This window comes from Lissotriton helveticus (genome assembly GCF_964261635.1).
Source record: "Lissotriton helveticus chromosome 1_1 unlocalized genomic scaffold, aLisHel1.1 SUPER_1_unloc_16, whole genome shotgun sequence".
NCBI classification, from domain to species: domain Eukaryota; kingdom Metazoa; phylum Chordata; class Amphibia; order Caudata; family Salamandridae; genus Lissotriton; species Lissotriton helveticus.
This window is the reverse complement of record NW_027611655.1, coordinates 2743631-2767833: the sequence shown is the minus strand read 5'-3', so window position 1 is coordinate 2767833 and position 24203 is coordinate 2743631. Positions and strand designations below refer to the sequence as shown.

The following is a 24203-nucleotide window of genomic DNA, read 5'->3' as shown; positions in this document are numbered from 1 at the left end:
TGGTCACCGCACTGAGGGAGGCGTAAGTGACCTCAGTGTACAGCCTCTGTGCCGAGAAGAGCCCGGAGTTGTTGGTAGGGAAGTGGTCTATTATAACAGCCCTCTCGCTCTTGGTGGGCCCCATGACGGGAGTGAATTGCTCCTTGATGTCATTGGACAGCCTCTTGGGCAAGAAGTAGAACCCAGCTCCCAGCCCTGCAGCCAGCACCACGGGCACCATCAGGAGCCACCAGGGATGCCTGGCGATCAGTTTGCCCAGGTGACCGAAGACCCTGGAGAGGGGGCGCTCCAGGCAGTCTGTGTGGCAGGTGGGCATGGCGGGGTCAAGGGTTGAACACCCAGGTGGTGGCCCTCAGCACCCAACACCAGAATGTGGACAGCCGCAGACTGCACGCTGAATAAATGAGAAGACAACATTTTAAAAATGATTGAAAAAACCCACGAAATAAGTCAAAACAGTGGTACTCTGATACAAAAATCAGATCTGAAAATCCCGCTTCAGTGGCCACTATTCAGGGTGTTAGGGAATAGGCAGAGTAACAGAACATAAGCAGCTCATTGTGGAAAGTGAAAATTAATAATGCGGCAGATCTTCCTGGTGGTGACATAAAGTAAACACACCGAGCGACCTTAAGACCTGCTGTGGTGAAGTGGGCGGCTCAGAGTTTTAGCGAGCCATTGACATGAAGCTACTTTAGGGTAAATCTCTGATAAGGATGACGTGGCCTCACCTCCTCTGCACCCCTCCTCTGAAACCTTACCAACTAGGAGCAAGAATAAAGTGTAGGCTCACTAGGTAGGTAACTTTTAATGTCACCTGCACCACTCCCCCTACACTGCACTACACATATGTCAACAAAAAACTGCTCCTACGTAAATCCGCAAGTCGCAGCACACCCCAGACAGTAGCTGTTTGGGATGGCCCCAATGATGAAGCATGTCACCTAGGGGTAACCCTTGGTGAGTGAGGGGACTCAAGAAAATAATTTTCTTTTCTCAAGACAGGGATGTGTTCCACTCATTAAGTGAACCCTTTCCCATGGCTAGGTTTGTTGATCCGTCAACTACGGATTGTTGTTCCTATACAGTCACCCCTTACCTCCTCCACAACCACCCTCCAGACAGGGACAACCACACGCCATCCAAAGGACAACAACACACCAGACAGGGGCAGCCACACATCAGACAGGGACAACTACACGCCAGACAGGGACAACCACACTCCAGATAGTGACAACCACACGCCAGACAGGGACAACCACACACCAGACAGGGACAGCCACACACCAGACAGGGACAACCACACGCCAGACAGGGACAATCACACGCCAGACAGGGACAACCACACACCAGACAGGGACAACCACATGCCAGACAGGGACAGTCACATACCAGACAGGGACAACCACATGCCAGACAGTGACAACCACACACCAGACAGGGACAAACACACACCAGACAGGGACAACCACACACCAGACAGGGACAACCACACGCCAGCCAAGGGACAACCACACACCAGACAGGGACAACCACACACCAGACAGGGACAGCCACATACCAGACAGGGACAACCACATAGCAGACAGGGACAACCACACACCGGACAGGGACAATGACATGCCAGACAGGGACAGCCACACACCAGACAGGGGCCACCACACGCCAGACAGGGACAACCACACTCCATACAGGGACAATCACACTATGGGCCACCAGACACCAGACAGGGGAAACCAGACACCAGACAGGGACAACCACACACCAGACAGGGGCAACCACACACCAGACGGGGGCAACCACATACCAGACAGGGACAACCACACACCAGACAGGGACAGCCACATACCAGACAGGGACAACCACATACCAGACAGGGACAACCACACGCCAGACAGGGACAACCAAACACCAGACAGGGACACCACACTCCAGACAGGGACAACCACACACCAGAGAGGGACAAACAGATAGGGACAGCCACATACCAAACAGGGACAGCCACATACCAGACAGGGACAACCACACACCAGACAGGGAGAACTATATAGCAGTGCAGAGCAGATAAATGCGCATACAGTAGTAAATGTTATGGTTTGTATCCAGTCCGCACCGCCTGAGAACATCTTTAAAATACAGAAGCCAGTGTTTGAATTAATTCTCACGCATCTTGCAAATGCCACTGTTCATTTGTTTGCAGGGATACAGAGGCACTCATAGGCACACACAGGTACAAAACTCACAGGCACTCAAAGGCACATACAAACACACATGGGCACATACAGGCACACAGAGAGACACACAGGTAGAAAAGACACAGGCACTCAAAGTGGCATACATGCACACATAGGCACGTACAGGCACTCACAGGCACACAGAAGTACAAAACTCACAGGCACTCAAAGGCACATACAAACACTCATGGGCACATAGAGGCACACGTAGGCACACAGGAGCTCATAGGCATGCACACACACACAGAGACAAACACAGGCACTCACATGCATGCACAGGCACCCACAGGCACACACAGGTACAAAACCCACAGGCACTCAAAAGTGCATTCAAACACACACGGGCACATAGAGGCACACACGGGAACTCATAGGCATGCACATGCACACAGAGACACACACAGGCACTCACATGCATACACAGGTACACACATGAACACAAGCACTCACAAGCACACACACTAGAATGCACAGTAATACACAGACACAAACAGGAACTGGTAGAAACACACAAGCACTCACAGGCACACAAAAGGACACACACACAGGCATTCATAGAACCACGCAGTCCCACATAGGCATACATAGGCACTCATAGGCACACACAGGCACTCAAAGTCACACATAGGCACACAAAAGCAGTCATTGGCACACACAAGCAGACACGGGCATGCACAGTAACACTTAAGTACAAACGCTCATAGGCACACAGAGGACCAAACAGGCACTCAAAGGGACACACAAGCCCTCATAGACATGCGCAGTTACATCTAGGCACGTACAGCCACTGACAGGCATTTATAGGACCACACAGTCCCACATAAGCACACACAGGGACTCACAGGCACACAGATGCACTCATAGGCACACACATATGATTGCACAGGCATACACAAACACAAATAGGCACTGGTAGACACACACAGGAACACATAGTCACTCACAGGCACTCAAAAGCCCCCGAAAGCACACATGGGCACACACACAGGCATTCATAGGAACACACATTCCCATATAGGCACTCTTGGACACTCATACACACACAAGCCCTCATAGGCACACACATATGAATACACATGCATACACAGAGACAAAAAGGCACTGGTAGACACACACAGGCACTCACAGGCACAGCACACACAGTCACTCATAGGCATGCACAGGCACTCATGGGCAAATACAGACACTCTTAGGCACAAACAAGCACTCATAGGCACAAACAAGCAATCATAGGCACTGCTGTTCACACAAGGACGGAACGGAAACATCAATAAAAAGACGGGAAACACATTCTTGGTAAAAAGAAATATAAAATGAAACCAGAACAGTGTTGTATCATAGAATATAAAGAACCGAAGATTAACGGCGTCCACATTGCACCATTCCTGAGTTACCTATAATTATGTGGTGACATTGTATTATGTACATAAATGAACTGAAATTCAAGAGAGTGCCTTTGGGAGTCAGAGGGAGGGGTCAGAGTGAGGAGGAGACAAGGTGGGGGAAGACTCAGAAAAACAGATCTTTCCATCATGACGCACACACTGCAGGAAGAGGAAGATGAGCGAAGATTAAGAGCGGTAACCACCCAACAACGGAGCCAGTTAATGAAATAAATATCACAGAAAACATTTCAGAAGTGAGACGTCACTCAAGGCTTTCGATGCACGCGTTAGATGCATTGAAAAGGGTGTGAGATGCGCACTTTACGATTGTAATAAAGGAAGGATAAAGCTGCCATGATCCAAGGAGGAGGAGAGTCAGAGGAGAAGGGAAAGAAGCACCTGTGGATACCCCCATGGGTGACAAGAAGCGCTCTATGAATCCACAAATCTACTGATTGATTGAAAGAAGCTGCCGGGACCAGCATCAGCCACCAGAGGGCAAGGGAACGACGTGCCTGGATACCCCCACACGTGACAAGAAGCGCTCTATAAATCTACAAATCACTTTATTGATTGGAAGGAGCTGCCGGGACCAACATCAGCAACCAGAGGATAAGGGAACGAGGCGCCTGGATACCTTCATGGGTGACAAAAGCGCTCTATAAATCTACTGAGTGATTGAAAGAAGCTGCTGGGATCAGAAGTCCACAGGTGATTTCAAATAACATTTCCAGCGGTATGTCTGGAGACCAGCGCCCAGCGCAGCTTTCCAGGAGTACTACAGTGAAACTTTACAAGCACTACATTGTAACTCTGCACCTGTACTTTGGAGCATTGTCACTATGTTCAAAGGTGCTGTGTCTCTCAAGACAGATTTCATCCTTGAGTAATAATTCCACTGGTTCCTTTGTTCTGTGGGTGTTCTAATCCCTCCCAACTTCCAGGATAGAATGCGCAGATTCTTACAACCCTTCGCTTGTGAACATTTGTAGATACTTAATATTCACTGGGGGCAGAACTACTCCTTCTGGGTGCCATGGGAGTCAGATCCAGTCTCTCACAACAGAGGGTCGGCCATTGTTGTTCTCTTTCTTCCATCATCTTGCAGCGTCCCATTGGACGCTAAAGGCTTCTCTGCGATCAATAGGGGTGTCTGAGGTGGATGTGCTATGGTTGAACCTTTCATCTGCTGGCAGATGTCACATTGAGGAGAAAGTCCTTGGTCTACTTCGTAAGACCAGGCCACCAATAGCGATACTACAAAAACCTGTATCCTTTGTGTGCAGCTAGTATTACTCAATCTGCGAGCAGTGTTTGGTATTACTCTATCCCACACTCCTGGAATTTCAGTATACGGAATGTTTGGTGCATCTAACTTGTAGGAGTACTTGAGTGGAAAGCCTTTCAGCAAGAGACAGCATTGACAGCCACCATTATGTCTCCGTCTATTCTTGTACTCGAACCAGTGATTTCAGCAACCATAGTAGTGCGAACTGCTGCTTTAGCAGCTTCATCGGCTACGGAATTACCTGCAACATGAACGCCAACACGTTGATGACTCAATGTATGAATAACATGAGCCCGTGGCAGGTCTTCTTTCAGCATTGCCACCTGTTCCCAAAGCATCTTGAGCTTGATTGTGCAACCCTTGGAATCTCGAAATCCATTCTGGCCCCAATTGTTCATTCTGCAGGAATACTTGTGTTTGTAATGTAGAATTTAATCTGTAGTCTACATCTGTAGCAGTGAGAGAGTTAGGCCATTGTATCCATTGAGGATGTAATGCTTTGACATCTAGAATGCTTGCTTTGGTAACGGCCTCTGAGGTTGGTACTGGGTTAACAACTATTACTCGATTATCCTGAGCCAGTTCTCTCTCTCTCACTGCAGCAGTCTTTACCACAGTGAGGATTTCCTCAGTACATGCAAAACGCAATTCATCCTTGGTGTACAAATGTGATTTGTATGCAATCTGTATGGTATAACCTTCATTGCAAGTGATATATGTGTACCCAGTGGGTCCAGTGACTATGCGAATCACCATTTATTTTCTCATTCTGTGTGGTTACCGTTCATATTTTATGCTCTACACTTAGGTTTTATAAGTACATATTTTAAAGCATATAAAATGCTTCTTAATGCAATTTTGAGTGTGTTATACACTTATGATAGAGAGTTTGGAGTTTCGCTTTGTCCCTGAATCACCTAGTGGGAATGATAACAACCAGAAAACCCTTCCTGCACAGCACTGCACAGTTGGTGGTGTTTTGACACAGTTCAATGTGGTTTCCAATTCGTATTGGTGCACTGAACTGAGTCCGTGCACCATGGGGTTTGAAATTCAACCCTTGCAAGCCATGGGAGGGTGAGGGCAAGACTGTGACACTTTCATTCTTGGAAGTTTGAACGTTCAAAGCATCACTCGACAATGCTTTCCCGTTTTTCACTAAAGGGCACATTGATCTGTCCAGCCAATAAGTCATAAGTTAGAAAATCCCCTCTGCTGTGCATTAAAAGTATATTTCAAGTCACCTCTGTGTTCCATGACCTTAACACGGAGCTTTGATTTGGCTTAGATGGTGACTGAGCAGGACGTGGGTTGAAGAAGCTTCTTGAGGCGAGCCTATCTGACATCATCCTGACTGCTCACTACAGACATAAAAGGCACCGACGAACATCAGGGACAACACTAATGCTGCGGAGGTGCAGCCAGAGTGTCCCCACTATTGAAAGACTCCAGTGTGCCATGACCCACCCCAACAGAGAGCCGCAGCCTGCATGCATCTGGAGCAGTGGTCTCCCATGGATTGCTCTGGCCACCTAAGGGCGGGGCCGGTCAGCAGTGGTAGAGAAGGAGGTATTGCAGAGAAGGGCCTGGAGGGCTGCTGGTCAAGATAACACTGGTCAGACACCCCCAGAAGGAGATACCGACTAAGAGACAGGTATGGGCAAAAGGAGCAAGCCCTCTGATTTATCTGCAGGCTGCAGGCCTGGGATACATGCCGAACAGCACCTCCAGACCCTTGGGAATGCTCTGAGAAAACCTTAAGCTAGCCTGATGCCCTGAGCCGGCAGGACCGAGGAGGATATGGATCATTCAGACCAATGTGAAGGGTCCCACATGTGCTGACCTTCCCCCCTTACTAGAAGGCAGGAAAACAATCACCACCCCAGCACATAGACAGTGTCCTAGCTGGGCACATCAACATTGACTACTTCATCGCACTGGTGAGGAACAAAGGAGGAAGAGCGGGGCACCAGAGGAGAGATACCTTACACCTACCTGGCAGCAGTGATTGCTGGGGCGCCTGTGTCCTATTGAATATAGGGGTGAAGAGCGGGGCGCCAGAGGGGAGATTCCTTACACCTACCTGGCAGCAGTGATTGCTGGGGCAGATGTGTCCTATTGATTAGAGGGGTGAAGAGCGGGCGCCAGAGGAGAGATTCTTTACACCTATCTGCCAGCAGTGATTGGTGGCGCGGATGTCTTCTATTGATTAGAGGGGAGACGAGCGAGGCATCAGAGGAGAGATTCTTTCACCCATCTGGCAGCAGTGATTGCAGGAGCGGACGTGTCGTATTGATTAGAGGGGTGAAGAGCGGGCGTCAAAGGGGAAATTCCTTCCACCTACCTGGCAGCAGTGATTGCTGGGGCGGACGTGTCCTATTGATTAGAAGACTGAAGAGCGGGCACCAGAGGGGAGATACCTTACACCTACCTGGCAGCAGTGATTGCTGGGACGGACGTGTCCTATTGATTAGAGGGGTGAAAAGCGGTGTGCCAGAGGGGAGATTCCTTACACCTACCTGGCAGCAGTGACTGCTGGGGCGGCTGTGTCCTATAGATTAGAGGGGTGAAGAGTGGGGCACCAGAGGGGAGATTCCTTACGCCTACCTGGCAACAGTGATTGCTGGGGCGGACGTGTCCTATTGATTTGAGTGGTGAAGAGCGGGATGCCAGAGGGGAGATTCCTTACACCTACCTGGCAGCAGTGACTGCTGGGGCAGTTACGTCCTACTGAATAGAGGGTTGCGCACTAAGCCCTCGAAGCACTTCAGATGTGGACCCCTCTCAACTCACTCCGGCACAAAGACGGTCAAGAAATGGCAGCACAAGGGGGACATAGACAGTGGGGGGAAGGAACCTCACCACCCTCTCATCCAACAAGAGGCACTACAGACCACTGCCCCACAGAGTTCCCAGGCCCAGTGAGAGCACTTCGACAAACATTTGCGAGCAATCAAAGATGTGAAGGCCACACTCAGACCTAAACTGGACGCTCTGGCAATGGAGGTGGGGCTGCCTCGGGCTGACCAGATCAACCTTACAGTCAGGCTGGAGACGGATAAGTGTGCCTTGGTAGGAATGCGCATTACACTGACCGAGATGCAGTCACACTTCAAGGCCATGCTGATGAAGGTCGTAAAGCTGTGAGACAGGGTGGAAGATGCGGAGAGTCTCGCAGAAACAACATAAGATTAGTGGGACTCCCAGAGGGGGCCAAGCAGCCTAACATAGAGCTGTTCTTAGAACAATGGCACAGTTGGCAGTAAGAGATCGACCTTCCACTCAAAAGAAAGGTTGAATAAGGACCAGGTAGAGCCTATTCCTATGCCAGTAGTGGCACGACTCTTCAACTACCGGGATCACAACCACATCCTACAAGTGGCGAGTACCAATTGCTCCTGGAAAATTGATAATCGCACTGGGAATATATATCGGGACTATACGGCTGAAGTGGAATGCTTCTGGGGTTCAGTCACGTCACAGAAGCAGAAGCTGATTCAACTAGGGCTAAAATACTCACTAATTTTCCCAGACAAACTGCAAGTAGTCGATACAGATGCAGCACTAATCTTCAAAACACTGTGGAGGACTGGGAATGGCTGAAGACAAAAGGGGTGCCCCAGGACCCAAGCTGTACCCTCCCGCGACAAGACTGGCACAATCCCTGTTAGAAGAGAGGGCTGCGAAGGTCTTCCTTTAGCAAGCCTACAAATGGGCAAGCAGCATGCAAACAAGCCAGGGTCATGGTGGAACTGGAATATTGCAGCAGCCCACCCCATCACCCACACTTCAGGCGGGAGCCTTGCTGCACTGAGAGTTGGCCCTCGCCTTGGAGAACATTCCAGCAGAACTGTGAACGGGCCCTGCTCTTGCCCTGATGACAGAGGACAAGGTGATATGACCCCAGAAACACCACCAGGACCCTGAGTTGACTGCCTTAGACTGAACATAGTGAAGGAAAGCAAAGATCTCTTGATGTGCAGAAGGGAGGGTGAGAAATGGGGTTACATGGTGGCTTGAACTTCGATAGAACTAACGCCCTACAAAGCCAGTGTCGATGTTGTCAAGGCTGCCGTCCACAGGCGAAGAGAGGAGCTTGTGTTGGGAAACTGTTGAGCTGCAGCGATTCCAATGGCGTCCACTGCTGTTGGCTCAGCAGATCTGTGGGGTGTCTGCGAGGGAGAGTGAAGCGGATAGAAGGTGTCTTGTTGGTTGGTGGAAGGTAAGGCATTTGTTGATGTATGCTGGTCCTTCGTTGTGCAAGGCCATGCAGGCATGACTCATCATCTTGAACTGGAATCTCTTCTGAATCAGGAGCCTGTGTAGTTTCTTGAGAAGGGGTGTGATGTGTGTCATTCTGGGAGGTTGAGTATGAGTCTTGCCGCTGAGTCCTGTGTTGTCTGGACTCTCATCCAGAGGTGTGTAGTGATTATTAGATAGATTGTGTTTCCAGTGTTCAGTCTGCTGGTGACGAGTGCTTGCATGATGGTCCTTCTGGTGTTTGCCGGGAGCCATCTGAAGCTCTTGTGGAGCCTGCAAAGGGTGTGGCAGCAGGTGGATGAGACTGCATTGACTTGTTTCTTCATGGATAGCTTGCTATCCACAATGATGTAGAGGTTGCGGGCATGGTATGTTGATGCAGGGGGTTTTTCCGTGCTCCATGGGACACCATGTGTCATTCCATTGTGAGGTGTTGTTCCCAAAAATGAGGACTTCCATCCTGTCTGTGTTGAGTTGGAGACAGTTGTACTTCATCCAAGCCCTTGATACAAACCCTGGCAATGCAGAGTATATGGGGTGGGAACTTTAATTCTGCCCCTTCCCACACCACAACACGGGAATGCAATCAGAATGACCCATGCAGTGTGGACTGGCTTATGCTTACCCAGATCTGAAACATCTGGTGACAGATAAATCCTTGTACATGAGTATACTCGTTGTTCTCACCAGTACACTAACTGCACACCAGAATCTGCTTGCTCATATGCAATCCCTCTTCCTTGGTCTTGTGACCTGAATATCTAGTTAATAAAACAGTATTCCCCTGACCCAACAGTCAAATAATACAATGAGTACAATAATTCACAGTGCATTAAATTATAAAAATCAACATAGTATATGACAAAGGTATTTTATAGTTAAGAAAAAGTACATAAAATGTCATTACACTTTTAAAATCTTTTGTACTGACTAGACCGTTGACCTACTTCAATCTCTGTCTACTACATAAAACACATATAATTTCTAAGTACAATCACCATAAATTGCTTATGACCTGCTGTTACATTCTTCATTGCCTTGTATATTATCTCTGTAGCTTTAAATGGTCATGTTATGATTTGCATGTTTACTGTTCCATTTGGAATTCAACTGCACGTATTGCCAGATTGACTTCTAGATTACAGGAGTATTGTTTAACACCTGAATATGTTCTGGAAAAAAAAATGTTGTTGCTGATTTCATGTCTTGTCTTCCTTGCCAAATTTATTCAAATGATATTTCTGAAGACATTGATGTTGTCACATGTTTACAAGATGTTTTGTTGGGTACGTTTCAAGATGTTTCTCAAGAATCCTGGACCCTTGCAGATAATCAAGATCTTTCTTTGCAGTCTATAAAAAAGCCTATTTGTGAAATATTTGTGTTGGGACTTAAAATCGATCTCAGGGCCTTACATGCTGCAATTATAGTGGATTGTCATCCTCTTCCCAACATAAATGAAGTGGTCTCTATGTTGGAGGGAGCTAGAGTTTTCTCCACTCTCGACTTAAGATCTACCTATCACCAAATTCCCCGGACTGATGATTCTAAGTGTCTCACGGCATTTATCACTCCTCAAGGGCTGTATCAATATACAAGAATGCCGTTTGGGTTGGCAGCTGCAGCCTCTGTTTTTCAAAGGGTTATGGTTAACATTTTTAGGGACGTTGATCATTTTGTCAAGTGTTTCCAAGATGACGTTCTTATTTATTCTGCTACCACTGAGGAACATTTTGTACATTTGCGTTGTGTGTGTGAGAAACTGAGGAAAAGTGGGTTGACTTTAAAGTCAAGTAAATGCAAACTTTTTCAAGACTCCGTTGAATATCTTGGTCACATGTTGTCTGGTGATGGTGTAGTACCTAAAAGATCCAATGTGGAAGGAATCAACAATGCTACTTCTCCATGCAACAAAGAATAGTTGCTTTCTTTCGCAGGTATGTGCGAATATTATAGTAAGTTTGTTAACAATTTTGCAGCAAAAATGGAACCACTTAGAAAGCTTCTCAGACATGGTAATGTGTTTGAATGGGGGAGTGAACAGCAGTATGCTTTTGAAAATATTAAATCAGAGATTTTACTTGCTCCCACACTTAAGCCTTTCTGCTTGAACAAGACATGCATTATTACTGTGGATGCAAGCATGTATGGTATTGGTTCAGTTTTGTCTCAGAAATCAGGCAAAGAAGAATGGAATTTTTTTTTGCTTCACGAACTTTAAATGAAAGTGAACGCAGATATGCTGTCATAGAGAAAGAGCTCTTGGCCCGTGTTTGGGCGATTGAACATTTCAGGAACTATATTTAGGGTAGCAAATTTATTTTGAAAACTGATCACAAACCCCTTGTCAACATTCTTTCTCCAGGTGGGGGTTGGAATTCAACTGCACGTATTGCCAGATTGACTTCTAGATTACAGGAGTATTGTTTTTCACCTGAATATGTTCCTGGAAAAAAAAAATGTTGTTCCTGATTTCATGTCTCGTCTTCCTTGCCAAATTTATTCAAATGATATTTCTGATGACACTGATGTTGTCACATGTTTACAAGATGTTTTGTTGGGTACGTTTCAAGATGTTTCTCAAGAATCCTGGACTCTTGCAGATAATCAAGATCTTTCTTTGCAGTCTATCAAAAAAAAAATATTTTGGAAGGATGGCCTGACAAGAAAAATTTAACAGAAGATTTCATGCCTATGTTTAAAGTTTATGATAAATTGGAATTAGAAAATAATTTTGTTTTCAAATCTGGAAAATGTGTACCACCATTTGCCATGCAAAGTGTTATTTTAGACCTGGCTCACAAAATGCATCCAGGTATGTCTGCAATGAAACGCTTAATAAGGAATTATTTTTGGTGGCCAGGTTTAAATCGCATGGTTGATCGCAAGGTAAGAGAGTGCATGGTTTGTATGGGTAGTGAAAAGATGTTAAAAGTTAATGTTCCTCCGTTGAAGGCTACACCCTGGCCTACTGATCCTTGGAAAAAAATAGCATTCGATATTTCTGGTCCTTTTATGTGTCTACCCTCAGATTCTCGTTATGCTTTTGTACTCATTGATTACCACTCTAAATGGCCTGAGGTCAAATTTGTGTCTGCTGCTTCAACGTGTAATGTAATTGAATTCTTTAAAGAAGTTTTTTCAGGAGAAGGTTGTACTTCGACTCGTCACTGATAATGGGGTTCAGTTAACTTCTTTAGAGATGGAGGATTTCCTCAAACGACAGAACATTATACATCACACTGTTTCTGTTTATGAACCCCATGAGAATGGTTTAGTTGAGCGTTTCAACAGGGTTTTGAAGGGTTTTATTTCTGATGTTATTAAGTCAGGATCTAATTGGAAAAATATTTTGAGGGAAAAACTCTGGTTATATCGCATAACTCCACACTCAACTACTGAGGTTAGTCCCTTTCGTCTTCTTAAAGGGCGCGATCCTGCTTCTAATATTTGTCCTTGGTGGATTAAGGAAAAATGTTCTAATAACTTTTTCTCAAAAGTAGTTATTAATGATATTGCCCAAAAAGTAGAAAGTAAACAAGCTAAATCAAAAGACTGGTATGATAGTAAGTGGAATACTAAAAGCTCTAATTTGTCTGTTGGTGATTGGATTAGAATTAGGAGGCCAGGCTTTCTTACCAAATGCTGATATAAATTTGGTAAGCCTATGAAAGTGGTTAAGCTTTTCACTAATAGTGTCATCACACAAGATGGTAAGTTATGGAACATCAAACGTGTTGCAAAATGTCCTGATTTTCATACCACTAAGTTTTCTGTTCCACAACGGGAATTTACGGAATCCATTGCATCTAGAATTAAGTCTTCTTCACGTCAAAAATTTGTGCCAAGGAGATTTGCTGATTTTGTTTCTTAATGCATTTTCCCTTATTATATATAACCTTTTCTTTCCGAATTTACGGAATCCATTGCATCTAGAATTAAGTCTTCTTCACGTCAAAAATTTGTGCCAAGGAGATTTGCTGATTTTGTTTCTTAATGCATTTTCCCTTATTATGTATAACCTTTTCTTTCCTTTATTTCCTTTTTGTTTCTTTTGTAATTTGTGTTTAATTATTTCTCTTTTCTTTAATAAGGGAGATGTGTTGCATTCTTCATTGCCTTGTATATTATCTCTGTAGCTTTAAATGGTCATGTTATGATTTGCATGTTTACTGTTCCATTTGGAACCGTAGGGAGCTACAATCCATCAAGGTCAGTTGCTCGGACCTTCCTGCTCTCTACCAGCTGTCTTCATCTGTTGCTGTGCCGCTATAAATAAAAGATTAACTTCCAGCTTGTTTCGTGAATATGTCTAACATCTGCATAACCGAGAAAATTGTAAGACACCAAAACTTGTCATATCATAATGTGCATCTAGAGATCTAAAGCCACATTGGTTAATACATTGATTAAATCAATATTTGACACAAATGTGTTGGTCCTTCTGATTGCACCCTTTAATTGCGTCGACGCGTTTCGATGGTTTTCTGTTTATTGCACCATCTTTTTCAAGACAACCAATGTTTCTGTCTCTGTATAATAAAATACTTTCCTCCCTTTTGTTTGTGGGATACAATCTCCTTCTCCTTCACTTTTTTTGCGTCTCACCAATTAGACGTATTGTGCATATTGAGGATGATGCATCATGTTAAACTAATCTTATTACTAAAAAAAAAGAATTCTTGCAGACTGTCCTACGGGTATCGCCTACTATATTGCAGTCTGGCTCTAACACCAATGTATTTCAATTATGGCATTGACTTTCTATCGCTCTTGTTCCCAACGTCCATATGATAGGACAAACACCACGTCCCTTCCGTATCCGTGAGCTTCCTTATTGCCAGTATAGTCTTGAGTGAATTGAAACGACACGAAATATCGGGACGCTGAAAGTTTGACTGTATTGGCGTTGAACCCAAGACGGAAGGTAAATGAGAGGCGCATACTCGAGCGCTGAGTAAATAGAAACGACAAGATATATCAGGACGCTGAAAGTTTGAACATCACACCCAAGACTATACTGGCAATAAGGAAGCTCACGGATACGGAAGGGACGTGGTGTTTGTCCTATCATATATGAAGTGCTGCCCCAATTAGCACTTTGGGTATTTAGGGGTGAACTTACCACACCGACGAAGAACTTATACAGGGCAACTTAGGTGATTTCCAGTGTTAGCAGATCCCTGTAGTTTTGGGGCTCCCTGCCACTATCAACCCATGGGTAGAGTGGCAGTTGCAAAAATGCTGTTAATACATTTATAGTGCTTCTTGACCCCTCTAGTTTACCTGCCTCGGCACTTCTTCAGGAAATTGGACTCAATTTATGTTCTTATGGACTTAATCTGGGGAGCGGGCCACAAGAGAGTCACACTTCGCAAACTATACTCTACCTTGGAATGGGATAGGGGGATGTACATTTAAAAGAGTAGTAAAGAACTACAAACTACTGTGTGACTTGGAAGACGGTTATTTCTCAATACAGCCCTTGTTTGTGATCTCGTTACCATTCTCACATTATCACAGCACTAGAAGAAATGGGAGCCTGGGGTGTCTGATCACAGAAACTCATTTACATACAAAGGGGGGTGAAAGCCTGTTCACAATGCACAGCACAACTTCTTTATGTAAAGGTTTGTACATTGCACAGGGATTGTGATTCAGGTAACAGTGTGAGTGTTATGTGGCAGTAGAGAGCAGTCTTAGTTGCTGAGACATGAATCTCTGACGGGTGCATTATTAGCTCTTTCAACTGTTTGAGGGAGGGTGGCAGACTCAAATTCTGGGGGCACAGATACCAACAGCTTCCCTCATAATCTTTGCTGTTTGCATCTACAGGTGGTGCAGAGGCCACCTAAGAGAGTAACCTTAGTGTGCTTTCTGGAGTCAGCCGGCTTTGCTTTTCCCAAACTTTGGTCAGCAAAGGTAAATGTCATTTCTACTAAAGCGTTCCTAGCTCGCTTTTGGTACCGTGGCTTGAGCAGTATGGCCGAAGGCGCGCTCGAAGGTAAAGCAAAACATTGGAAGTCACAAATTTCAATACAGTTTATTAAAAATAGACAAGGAACTTAAAGATTCAAACCAAGTTTAGATCAAAAAGAATATTTAATAAGTATTCAGAAATAAAATCTAAAGGAGGGCTGTGATTTAAGGTTTATTAATTAGCAAAAACAACTGTGAAAACCAAACAAAAGGAAAAGGAATTAAAAAAAAAAAAGCAGATCCACTGAATCAATCAGGAAGTCACCTACAAAATTGTAGCTGACTTTGGTAGCTATGCTCGAGATTGGTGATTGGTGATTATTAACACTGGAATTTGATGCAAGGTTTTTGGCTGAATCAGTCTCAGAAGGTGACGAGCTGCACAGAAGTGGCTTGAAGTGCAAAATTCCCACAGAGTAGAGTTGGGTTATCATGGTGAACCTGAATCCACGGCCATCAAAATGTTGGAAAGTTCAAGCAGTTACAACAGCTGCGAAGTCTTCAGAGCTTCCAAGTTATGGAGATGGTTCAAGGTTGATGATAAGAGCCAAAGCATGGAACGTGGCAGGCCAGAGGCATGGTTAAAGGGATAGCAGGTTCCATTTGAAACAAAAAGAAGATGGAAAGAGAGCACTCGTGTGGATCTTGTAATACGAGGCCATGTCCCATTGGAACAGAAGTCATTAGGACTATTTAGGGTGGAGCCAAGAATGGTTTGCATATGGTTGACCTTGTCTTTAGTGGCACAGAGACTGGAGAATGATGTGGCAGGATGTTGCCGAGATTAACTACCAGTTCATCCATCACCTTTAGTTTTTCTCAATGATCAGCCCTATGTGGTACAGACATGAACAGATGTTGGTCCCATAGAGACCTACGACAAAGGGACTCCTGCTGCAGCCCCCTGGTGAGGCTCGTTAAGGCTGGAAACAGTTCGAGGTTACAAGCATTCCTGAATCTAGAAGTGTCGCCTCAAAGTTCAGGATCCAATGGCCTTTGTGGGTCAGTCAATACTTATAAACACTCAGGGAGCAAAACACACTGAATGGAATGAGGCCACAAATAGTTACAAAAGGATGAGGTTAATTCAAGCATTTCCATCCCTCGCTGTGTGCTTTTCTCAGTAGACGGTTTGTTGTACAATCAATGGAGCGGTGTCTTTGTGGCTGTTTCATGTAAATGTTTTGCGATGCTGAAAGCTCCTCCTCAGGGTTGACAGTGAGCACCTTTTATTCTCCCACATTGTCTCTCTTATGTAGAAAGGTTACATTTACAACTGAAGTTTTTATCACATTGAGAGCACGGGTAATTTCCTTTCTCGTTGTGCTTTCTCTCTTGTGGACTGAAATTGAATCTCCAGCAGACGCTTCCCAGGCATTTAGAACAATAACAAGGTTTTTTACAGGTAAGTTCTCCCAAATTGAGTGAGACCAGATTTCCGACTGAAACTTTTCCAGCATTCAGAGAGCTAATAAGGTCTTTCCCCAGTGTGAGTTCTTTCATGTCTAGTGAGAGTCTTTTTCAGTTGGAAGCTTTTCCAGAATTCAGAGCACTGATACGGTTTGAGCCCAGTATGGATTCTCTCATGTTGAGTTAAACTGGATTTGTCACAGAAACTTTTCTGGCATTCAGGGCACTGATAAGTTTTTGTCCAGTGTGGGTTCTTTCATGAGCAATTAAACTGGATCTATACTTGAAGTTGTTTTGGCACTCAGAGCACTGATACGGTTTGAGCCCAGTGTGGGTCCTTTCATGTACAGTAAGGCTGGATTTCTGATTGAAGCTTTTCTGGCATTCAGAGCACTGATAAGGTTTTTGTCCAGTGTGAGTTCTCTCATGTGTAGAGAGATTTATTTTCTTACTGAAGCTTTTCCAGCATTCAGAGCACTGATACGGTTTGAGCCCAGTGTGGATTCTCTCATGATGAGTTAAACTGGATTTCCGACTGAAACTTTTCTGGCATTCAGGGCACTGATAAGTTTTTTGTCCAGTGTGGGTTCTTTCATGAACAATTAAACCGGATCTATCCCGGAAGTTGTTTTGGCACTCAGAGCACTGATACGGTTTGAGCCCAGTGTGGGTCCTTTCATGTACAGTAAGGTCGGATTTCCGAGTGAAGCTTTTACAGCATTCAGAGCACTGATACGGTTTGAGCCCAGTGTGGATTCTCTCATGTTGAGTTAAACTGGATTTCTGACTGAAACTTTTCTGGCATTCAGAGCACTGATAAGGTTTCTGTTCAGTGTGAGTTCTTTTATGTCTAGTGAGAGTCATTTTCAGTTGGAAGCTTTTCTGGCATTCAGAGCACTGATACGGTTTATACCCAGTGTGGGTTCTTTCATGTTGAGTAAGGCTGAATTTCTGACTGAAGCTTTTCCAGCATTCAGAGCACTGATACGGTTTCTGCCCAGTGTGAGTTCTCTCATGTTGAGTGAGAGTTATTTTACGACTGAAGCTTTTCTGGCATTCAGAGCACTGATACTGTTTGAGCCCAGTATGTATTCTCTGATGTAGAGTTAAACCGGATTTCTGATAGAAACCTTTTTGGCATTCAGAACACTGATACAGTTTATGCCCAGTGTTTGTCCTTTCATGTTTAGTAAGGTTGCCTTTCTGACTGAAGCTTTTCCAGCTTTCAGAGCACTGATAAGGTTTTTGTCCAGTATGAGCTCTCTCATGGTGAGAGAGAGCTGATTTACTACTGAAGCTTTTCTGGCATTCAGAGCAGTATAACAGTTTATGCCCAGTGTGGGTCCTTTCATGTACAGTAAGGCTGGATTTCTGACTGAAGCTTTTCCAGTATTCAGAGCACTGGTAAGGTTTTTGTCCAGTGTGAGTTACCTGATGTTGAATCAGACTGCCAATAAAACTGAAGTTTTTTTGGCACGTGGAGCACCGATATGGTTTTTGTCCAGTGTGGGTTCTTTCATGTGCAGTAAGGCTGGATTTCTGACTGAAGCTTTTACAGCATTCAGAGCACTGATATGGTTTTTGTCCAGTGTGGGTTCTTTCATGTACAGTAAGGCTGGATTTCTGACTGAAGCTTTTACAGCATTCAGAGCACTGATACGGTTTTTGTCCAGTGTGGGTTCTTTCATGTACAGTAAGGTTGTATTTCTGACTGAAGCGTTTCAAGCATTCAGAGCACTGGTAAGGTTTTTGTCCAGTGTGAGTTACCTGATGTTGAATCAGACTGCCACGAAAACTGAAGCTTTTTTGGCACGTGGAGCACTGATATGGTTTTTGTCCAGTGTGGGTTCTTTCATGTACAGTAAGGCTGGATTTCTGACTGAAGCTTTTCGAGCATTCAGAGCACTGATAAGGTTTTTGTCCAGTGTGAGTTCTTTCATGTATAGTGAAATTGAATTTGCTACAGAAGCTTTTACAGCATTCAGGGCACTGATATGGTTTGTGTCCAGTGTGGGTTCTTTCATGTACCGTGAGTCTGGATTTCTGACTGAAGCTTTTCGAGCATTCAGAGCACTGATAAGGTTTTTGTCCAGTGTGAGTTCTTTCATGTACAGTAAGGTTGGATTTGAGACTGAAGCCTTTCTGGCATTCAGGACACTGATAGGGTTTTCTTCCAGAGCTAGATTTCTCATGTTTAGTGAGGTGGGATTGATAACTAAAGCTGTTCTCACAGTTATTGCTCTTATTCGAGTTGTTTGTTTCTCCAAGTTGGGTTTGTTCCTGAATACACATCATTTTAAGACTGAATCTGATTTCTGATTGTGTACATGTTTAAGTTACAACTCAGCATTAACTTCTAAAATACATTTCAGATGCTCTTCTTAACATATGTATTTAACTAATTATAGTTTTAACCTGAAGATCATTTCCTACCTTTAAAGGCACCTATCTAACTTGTCTCATTAACTTTCACTGAGGAGCCCCTTGAATTGATTAAGAGGCCTCTCATGGATTCATTTTCTCCAAGTTATGCCCGGGTGAATTTTCTCTTGTTTAATTAGTCTCATTTAGTGATTCTGTTTTATCACATTTGATTTAGGAGTTTTAAAAGCACTGATAAGGTCTTTGGGCTTTAGTGTTTGCCTGGTAGCTATGTTTGTTCATACAAGTAATGACAGATGATTAGGGCATGCCAGGGTGGTTTAAGAATTATCAATAGCGTAACACTGGCCCCTTTTATACTTTCAGTGCCAGTATATGCTTTTTTGCTCAGTGGCTAAGACAGGTACATGATCCACTTTGGAGTTACAGGATCCTTTGAAACCACTCGGATCAAACTCAAGAGACAGAGTTGGTGGGGGAAAATCTTCCTATATTGGAAAGGATAATCCAGCATCTTTGGTGAATCAACATCTGAGAAAGAGCATTTACAATGACTTTCTTTTAAACAATCTTTTCTTTCCTCTGAATCACAGGAGATGGAGACAAAAGCTTGCGCTTGTAAACCGAGGATATTAGTCTTCTTGACGGTTCTTTTACATCACGTCTACGGATACTGATCTGTTGGGGAGGGTTTGGGTCTCCAAAGCATTTCTCATAAACCATCAAACAGAATTTACATCACTGAGTTTTCTCAAGTGCACTGTGTGGGGATCAGTTGTGGCCAATGTTCTCCTCAATCTCAGTTACTGGCACTTGGTAAACATTTATGGTCATTTTCCTTTAGGGATTTGACAACTTTCACATTCACCAGTTTCTTCCGCTCCAACATCCTCACCATTCCTGGCACATAGAATGTGTTTCTTCTCTAGAGCGCGAGAATGTTTTAACTTTCCTTGAAATAATCCTTTTCGTTATGTTTCACTAAATTTAAACCTTCTTTTTTTCTGTTCATGCTTCAGTCACCTGTAGAAACGGAGTCAGAGATTGTAAATGAACACAAAGAAAAAATATTTGTGACCTTATACTTTGCACAAAGAATGTATTGACAAAAACAAGCTAGGAAATCAGTTGAGTATCATTTCTGATAGTGGTGAAACAGCTCGGAACACTGTAGATCGGGAGCTTTAGATCACTGGAACTCAAGGATGTGAGAGCAAACGTAATTAATATTTAAGAAAGAAACTCAAGTTGTACATATATTGTGACACCGATTCTCAGAAGCAGCCAACACTATCAATTTACAATTTCTGTGGCAAAGGCTGGCATCAAATGAGATATTTGTAATACTTTTAATGAATTATCAGATGTTATTTACTAACCCTGCCCACCTAGACTGTTCATCTATTCCTTTTTCCAGTGATCTAGGAACAAAGGAATTGGCCTTGTTGCACTCAGTGCTTTAAATGCCACCATAGACAGACGCTGTGTCCAGTTAGCTCAGTGGAATTCACCATTTCAAATTGTGCGGATGATAAGGACTTACTTTGTGGCCCAGAACTCATGCTCCTTCGACAGGACCAGGCCACTGCAACACCTGAAAAAGAGAAAAAAACAGCACAACAGTAACGGAAACGAAAAAGGGTCTAGATAAGGAAAACACAAAACAGAAGAAAGAGAAAAAGGCTATCTTCCACTCTCACCACATGTTCCAGCACAGGAAACCATAAGTTACATCTAAACACAGTGCCCCCAAGGTCAGCACCAGGTGCAGCTCCACCGGCCACACCACCCTAAAGCAAGCCCTGTGTGCCTGTGTGTCCACGCACATGTACTGTGTCTTTTGCTTGTAGTAGATAAGACAGAAAAGGGTAGGATGGTAGGATGTAAAGATATGGAAGTCAGATCCAAAGAGAAACGACGCTGAAAGACAAACAGAGGGATTATAGTATCACGTGCTGTAGAGGAGGAGACAAATGTGCCAATAGTTAAGGAACTGGGGGGCAAAACTGACCTAAAAAGGAACTGGAGCTGCACTACACTCCCAACACGTTCCAGGAGGAATGTGGCTCCATCAGGTGATTATCAGAAGTTTGATAACAACAAGAATAGTGTACAGAGGGAGTAAAATGTTGAAGCTGAAGAGACAAAAACAAAAAAGAGATCAAGAAAGGGAATAGAGAAAGAAGAAACAGGGGAAAAGGAAACTTACAGTTATAGGAATCCTTACCTGAAAGTTATATTATATGTTGTTCCTCCAAGGGTGGCAGCCACGCTGCACTACTTGGTCATCCCAGAATACCTTGAAAGGAAGTAAAGAAATAGTTTTGCTTCAGACGATCATACTTAATCCCGTCTTCCAATTAACCGTCCTGAACTTCCAAAACAAAAGAATCTCTTGTTCTCTGGAGGCCATTGTCAAGCAACTCTGGTTATGAATAAATACTTTTTTTGGTTCAAGAACCACGATACTCTGCTGGAAAAGGTCTCTGTGAATATAGAGTACACCCACAGTCTCAGAGAACAAACCCTAACAACCCAGTCCACGTCTTCATAACCCCCATCTTTCCATTTAGATCCCATGAAACTTGCAAATCAAAACCATCTGGTTCACAAAAGGCATGTTAAATTCTGCCCACCGTTCATAGATAATTCAACAAGACTCTTAGATTGTTCCAAACCATGTTCTCTGAGCAACTACAATTCAAGCTCAAGCTGATGCAGAGTTCAAATGCTGAGCATTGGAAGAAACAAGGCATCAATGTGTTGGCGCTTTCAATGTATAAATATTTAAAGGTGTGATACGGAGGGTCAGTGTCTTGTGAGCCCTATAGGACGGCAACCCAAGAACTAGACCTCTGCCTCTCCGAAATATATGGATTGGACAGGAGAAGGCAGAAGATAGAGCCTGCAGGGCACACAAGAGCCTCCCCCCTTCCTCCTCCCGTAGCTCGCAGTGTCACTGGCGTCTCAGAAGGAGGGGGCAGAATCAGAAATAACTATCTGTAAAGTCAATTGACAGACCACCACAACAAATGTGTGCTAAGAAATAAGAAAACGTTTTTCTATAATATCAAATAGCAAACTGACATAGAATCTGCTTAGTTAAAAATCAAGGAAACGTTCTTAAGTACAAAATCAGTAAGAGGACTGACATGTAGTCTGACTTTAGGAAAAGTGTAAAATAAAACAATTCCAGCAAATATCCCAAAACTGTACAGTTTTTAAGTTTTTAGACAGAGAGAACACATTATTGACATGGTTCATGATGAGGTAAAAATGACAGCAACCAATGAATATTCATGAAAACATGGCACAACAAAATGTAATTTAATAAACCACACCTAAAAAAAATGAATAATGAATTGTGACTCTTCCCCTAAAAGCCACAAGTCATTTTACAAGGTTATTCCCTAACATAATAACTGGCTCTTAATCACAGTTTAAGTTTGTGCCATTCATCATTGACCCAATTTGTACGGGAAAATTTTCTGACAGCCTATTAGTTATTTATTAGAATTGCCTACAACTTGGACTCCTTTCCCAAGAGGGGTGGGTTGGGCGCTCCCATCAGTCTGATTGTGGAACGGGAGGCACATTTATTGATTAAAAGTGATGCCGGATTCCCATTTACTTCTTCTACAAAAGGGCCACTCTGGGTGACCTCTAGGACTGCCCCAAGCACGCAATCCTTCTCCCATCTCAGGCACCGTCATTGTGTCTGATTCACTCCAGTAGAAAATCCTAGTGTATATGCAAGTTGTGGAAAATCATTATTAATCAAAAAAGGATTTTATTGAAGTCTTAAATTTGTTGAGAACTTGGCGTTCTATTCTGCACTGGGCTGTGGCACCATCTGAACTGAAGGCATGTTCCAATCTATCTGCCTTTGATTCTGCACAGAGGCCAGTTGGGCTGGAACCATTGACTGTGACGGATGTATGACATTACAACGCATGCTTTTACCACGCATGCCTTTACATCGCAGGTTTTACAACGCATGCTGTTACAACGCATAGCGTTGAGGGGTGCTGGATAGTGAATAGTTTAATTTACTATTCCAACTCCAGTCCCCGTGGATAGTAGGGAAGGTGTTGGATAGTAAATTAAATCCAATCCCTATCCTAGAGCGCCCCCCAGCACAATGCATTGTAATGACATGCATTGTAATAGTTGCGATGTAAAGGCACTGCGTGGTAAAAGTTGCGTTGTAAAGGATGTTTCCCACTGTGACATCCCATTCTGTGCCATCTGATTCATGTTCCAGTTTCCCAGGTTCCTGCAAACATTGCAAGGAGCATCTCATATTCTGCACATTAGTGTTTGAGGTATTTAAATTGCCACTGTCAGTAAAACCTACACCCTCAGCAGGGCTGGACTGGCCGGAACGGGCTTCGGGTGTTTCCCCGGGAGGCTGGAAGAGTGGGGGCCGATTCTTCAGTGCTGGGAAACGTATTTGTTACTGGGGGCTGGTTTTGCTGTGGTGCTGCTATATCGCCCCCCCAGCAACAAAAGAGGCAGTGAGCAGGTCCGTCAAAATTGTCAGGCCTGGTTTGGGTTCCCAGTCCGGCCCTGACCCAGAGGAACAACATTTCCTCCTTGCACATACTGAACATCATTACTCTGCACACCAACGCCGTGCATATTCAAATTAACACCAGCAACAAACCCAGAATCAAAACGAGAATACAATCTGTGAGAATCACTTTCGTCACCGGTTTGGAACATATTTGTCTGAGCCATCATTATTTTTTCTTTGATATTTTTCTGTTTAGTAACAAAATTCTCACTACAGAACTTTGCGTAAAACAAAATCTCATCCAGAATGTTAGTCTACAGCCCCTCACATTTTGCTGGATATGAGCACTAACCTCTGGATGCAACGCTAAAAGATGCGCCCTCTTTTACCCGGTCTTTGCCTTTGCAATATTGTCTGTAACTCTGCATGAATCTCTTGTAATATAATAAAATATTTTGAGGCACTTCACTCTGTGGCTCTTCAATTGGCCAGTTTACAAGCAACTTACACTCATTCCACAAATCTCTTGGGACAACAATTAACAAACTTAAACTCAGCTCTCGACCACCCCGCCTGGACGAACAGGCCTCATCTCCACTGCATCCCTCCTGGAGAGGCCCCACCTCCTTTGAACCACCCAAACACAGGACAGGCCTCACCTCCTCTACATCTTCCTGGACAGGCCTCTCCCCCTTTGCACCCCTGGACAGGCCTCACCTCCTCTGCACCCCTGGACAGGCCTCTCCCCC

The 24203-nt window shown here is 44.2% G+C and overlaps 1 protein-coding gene across 1 annotated transcript in view; it reads right to left on the bottom strand.

Annotated features, from left to right (window-relative positions):
- LOC144805618 (uncharacterized) overlaps positions 1–24203 on the bottom strand; it is a 99685-nt gene that overhangs the window by 40075 nt on the left and 35407 nt on the right. The window contains 3 exon segments of the mRNA XM_078672143.1: positions 16840–19961; positions 20482–20532; positions 21166–21237. Of these exon segments, the coding sequence (XP_078528269.1) occupies positions 16840–18851 (2012 nt within the window). The 5' untranslated portion in view covers positions 18852–19961; positions 20482–20532; positions 21166–21237.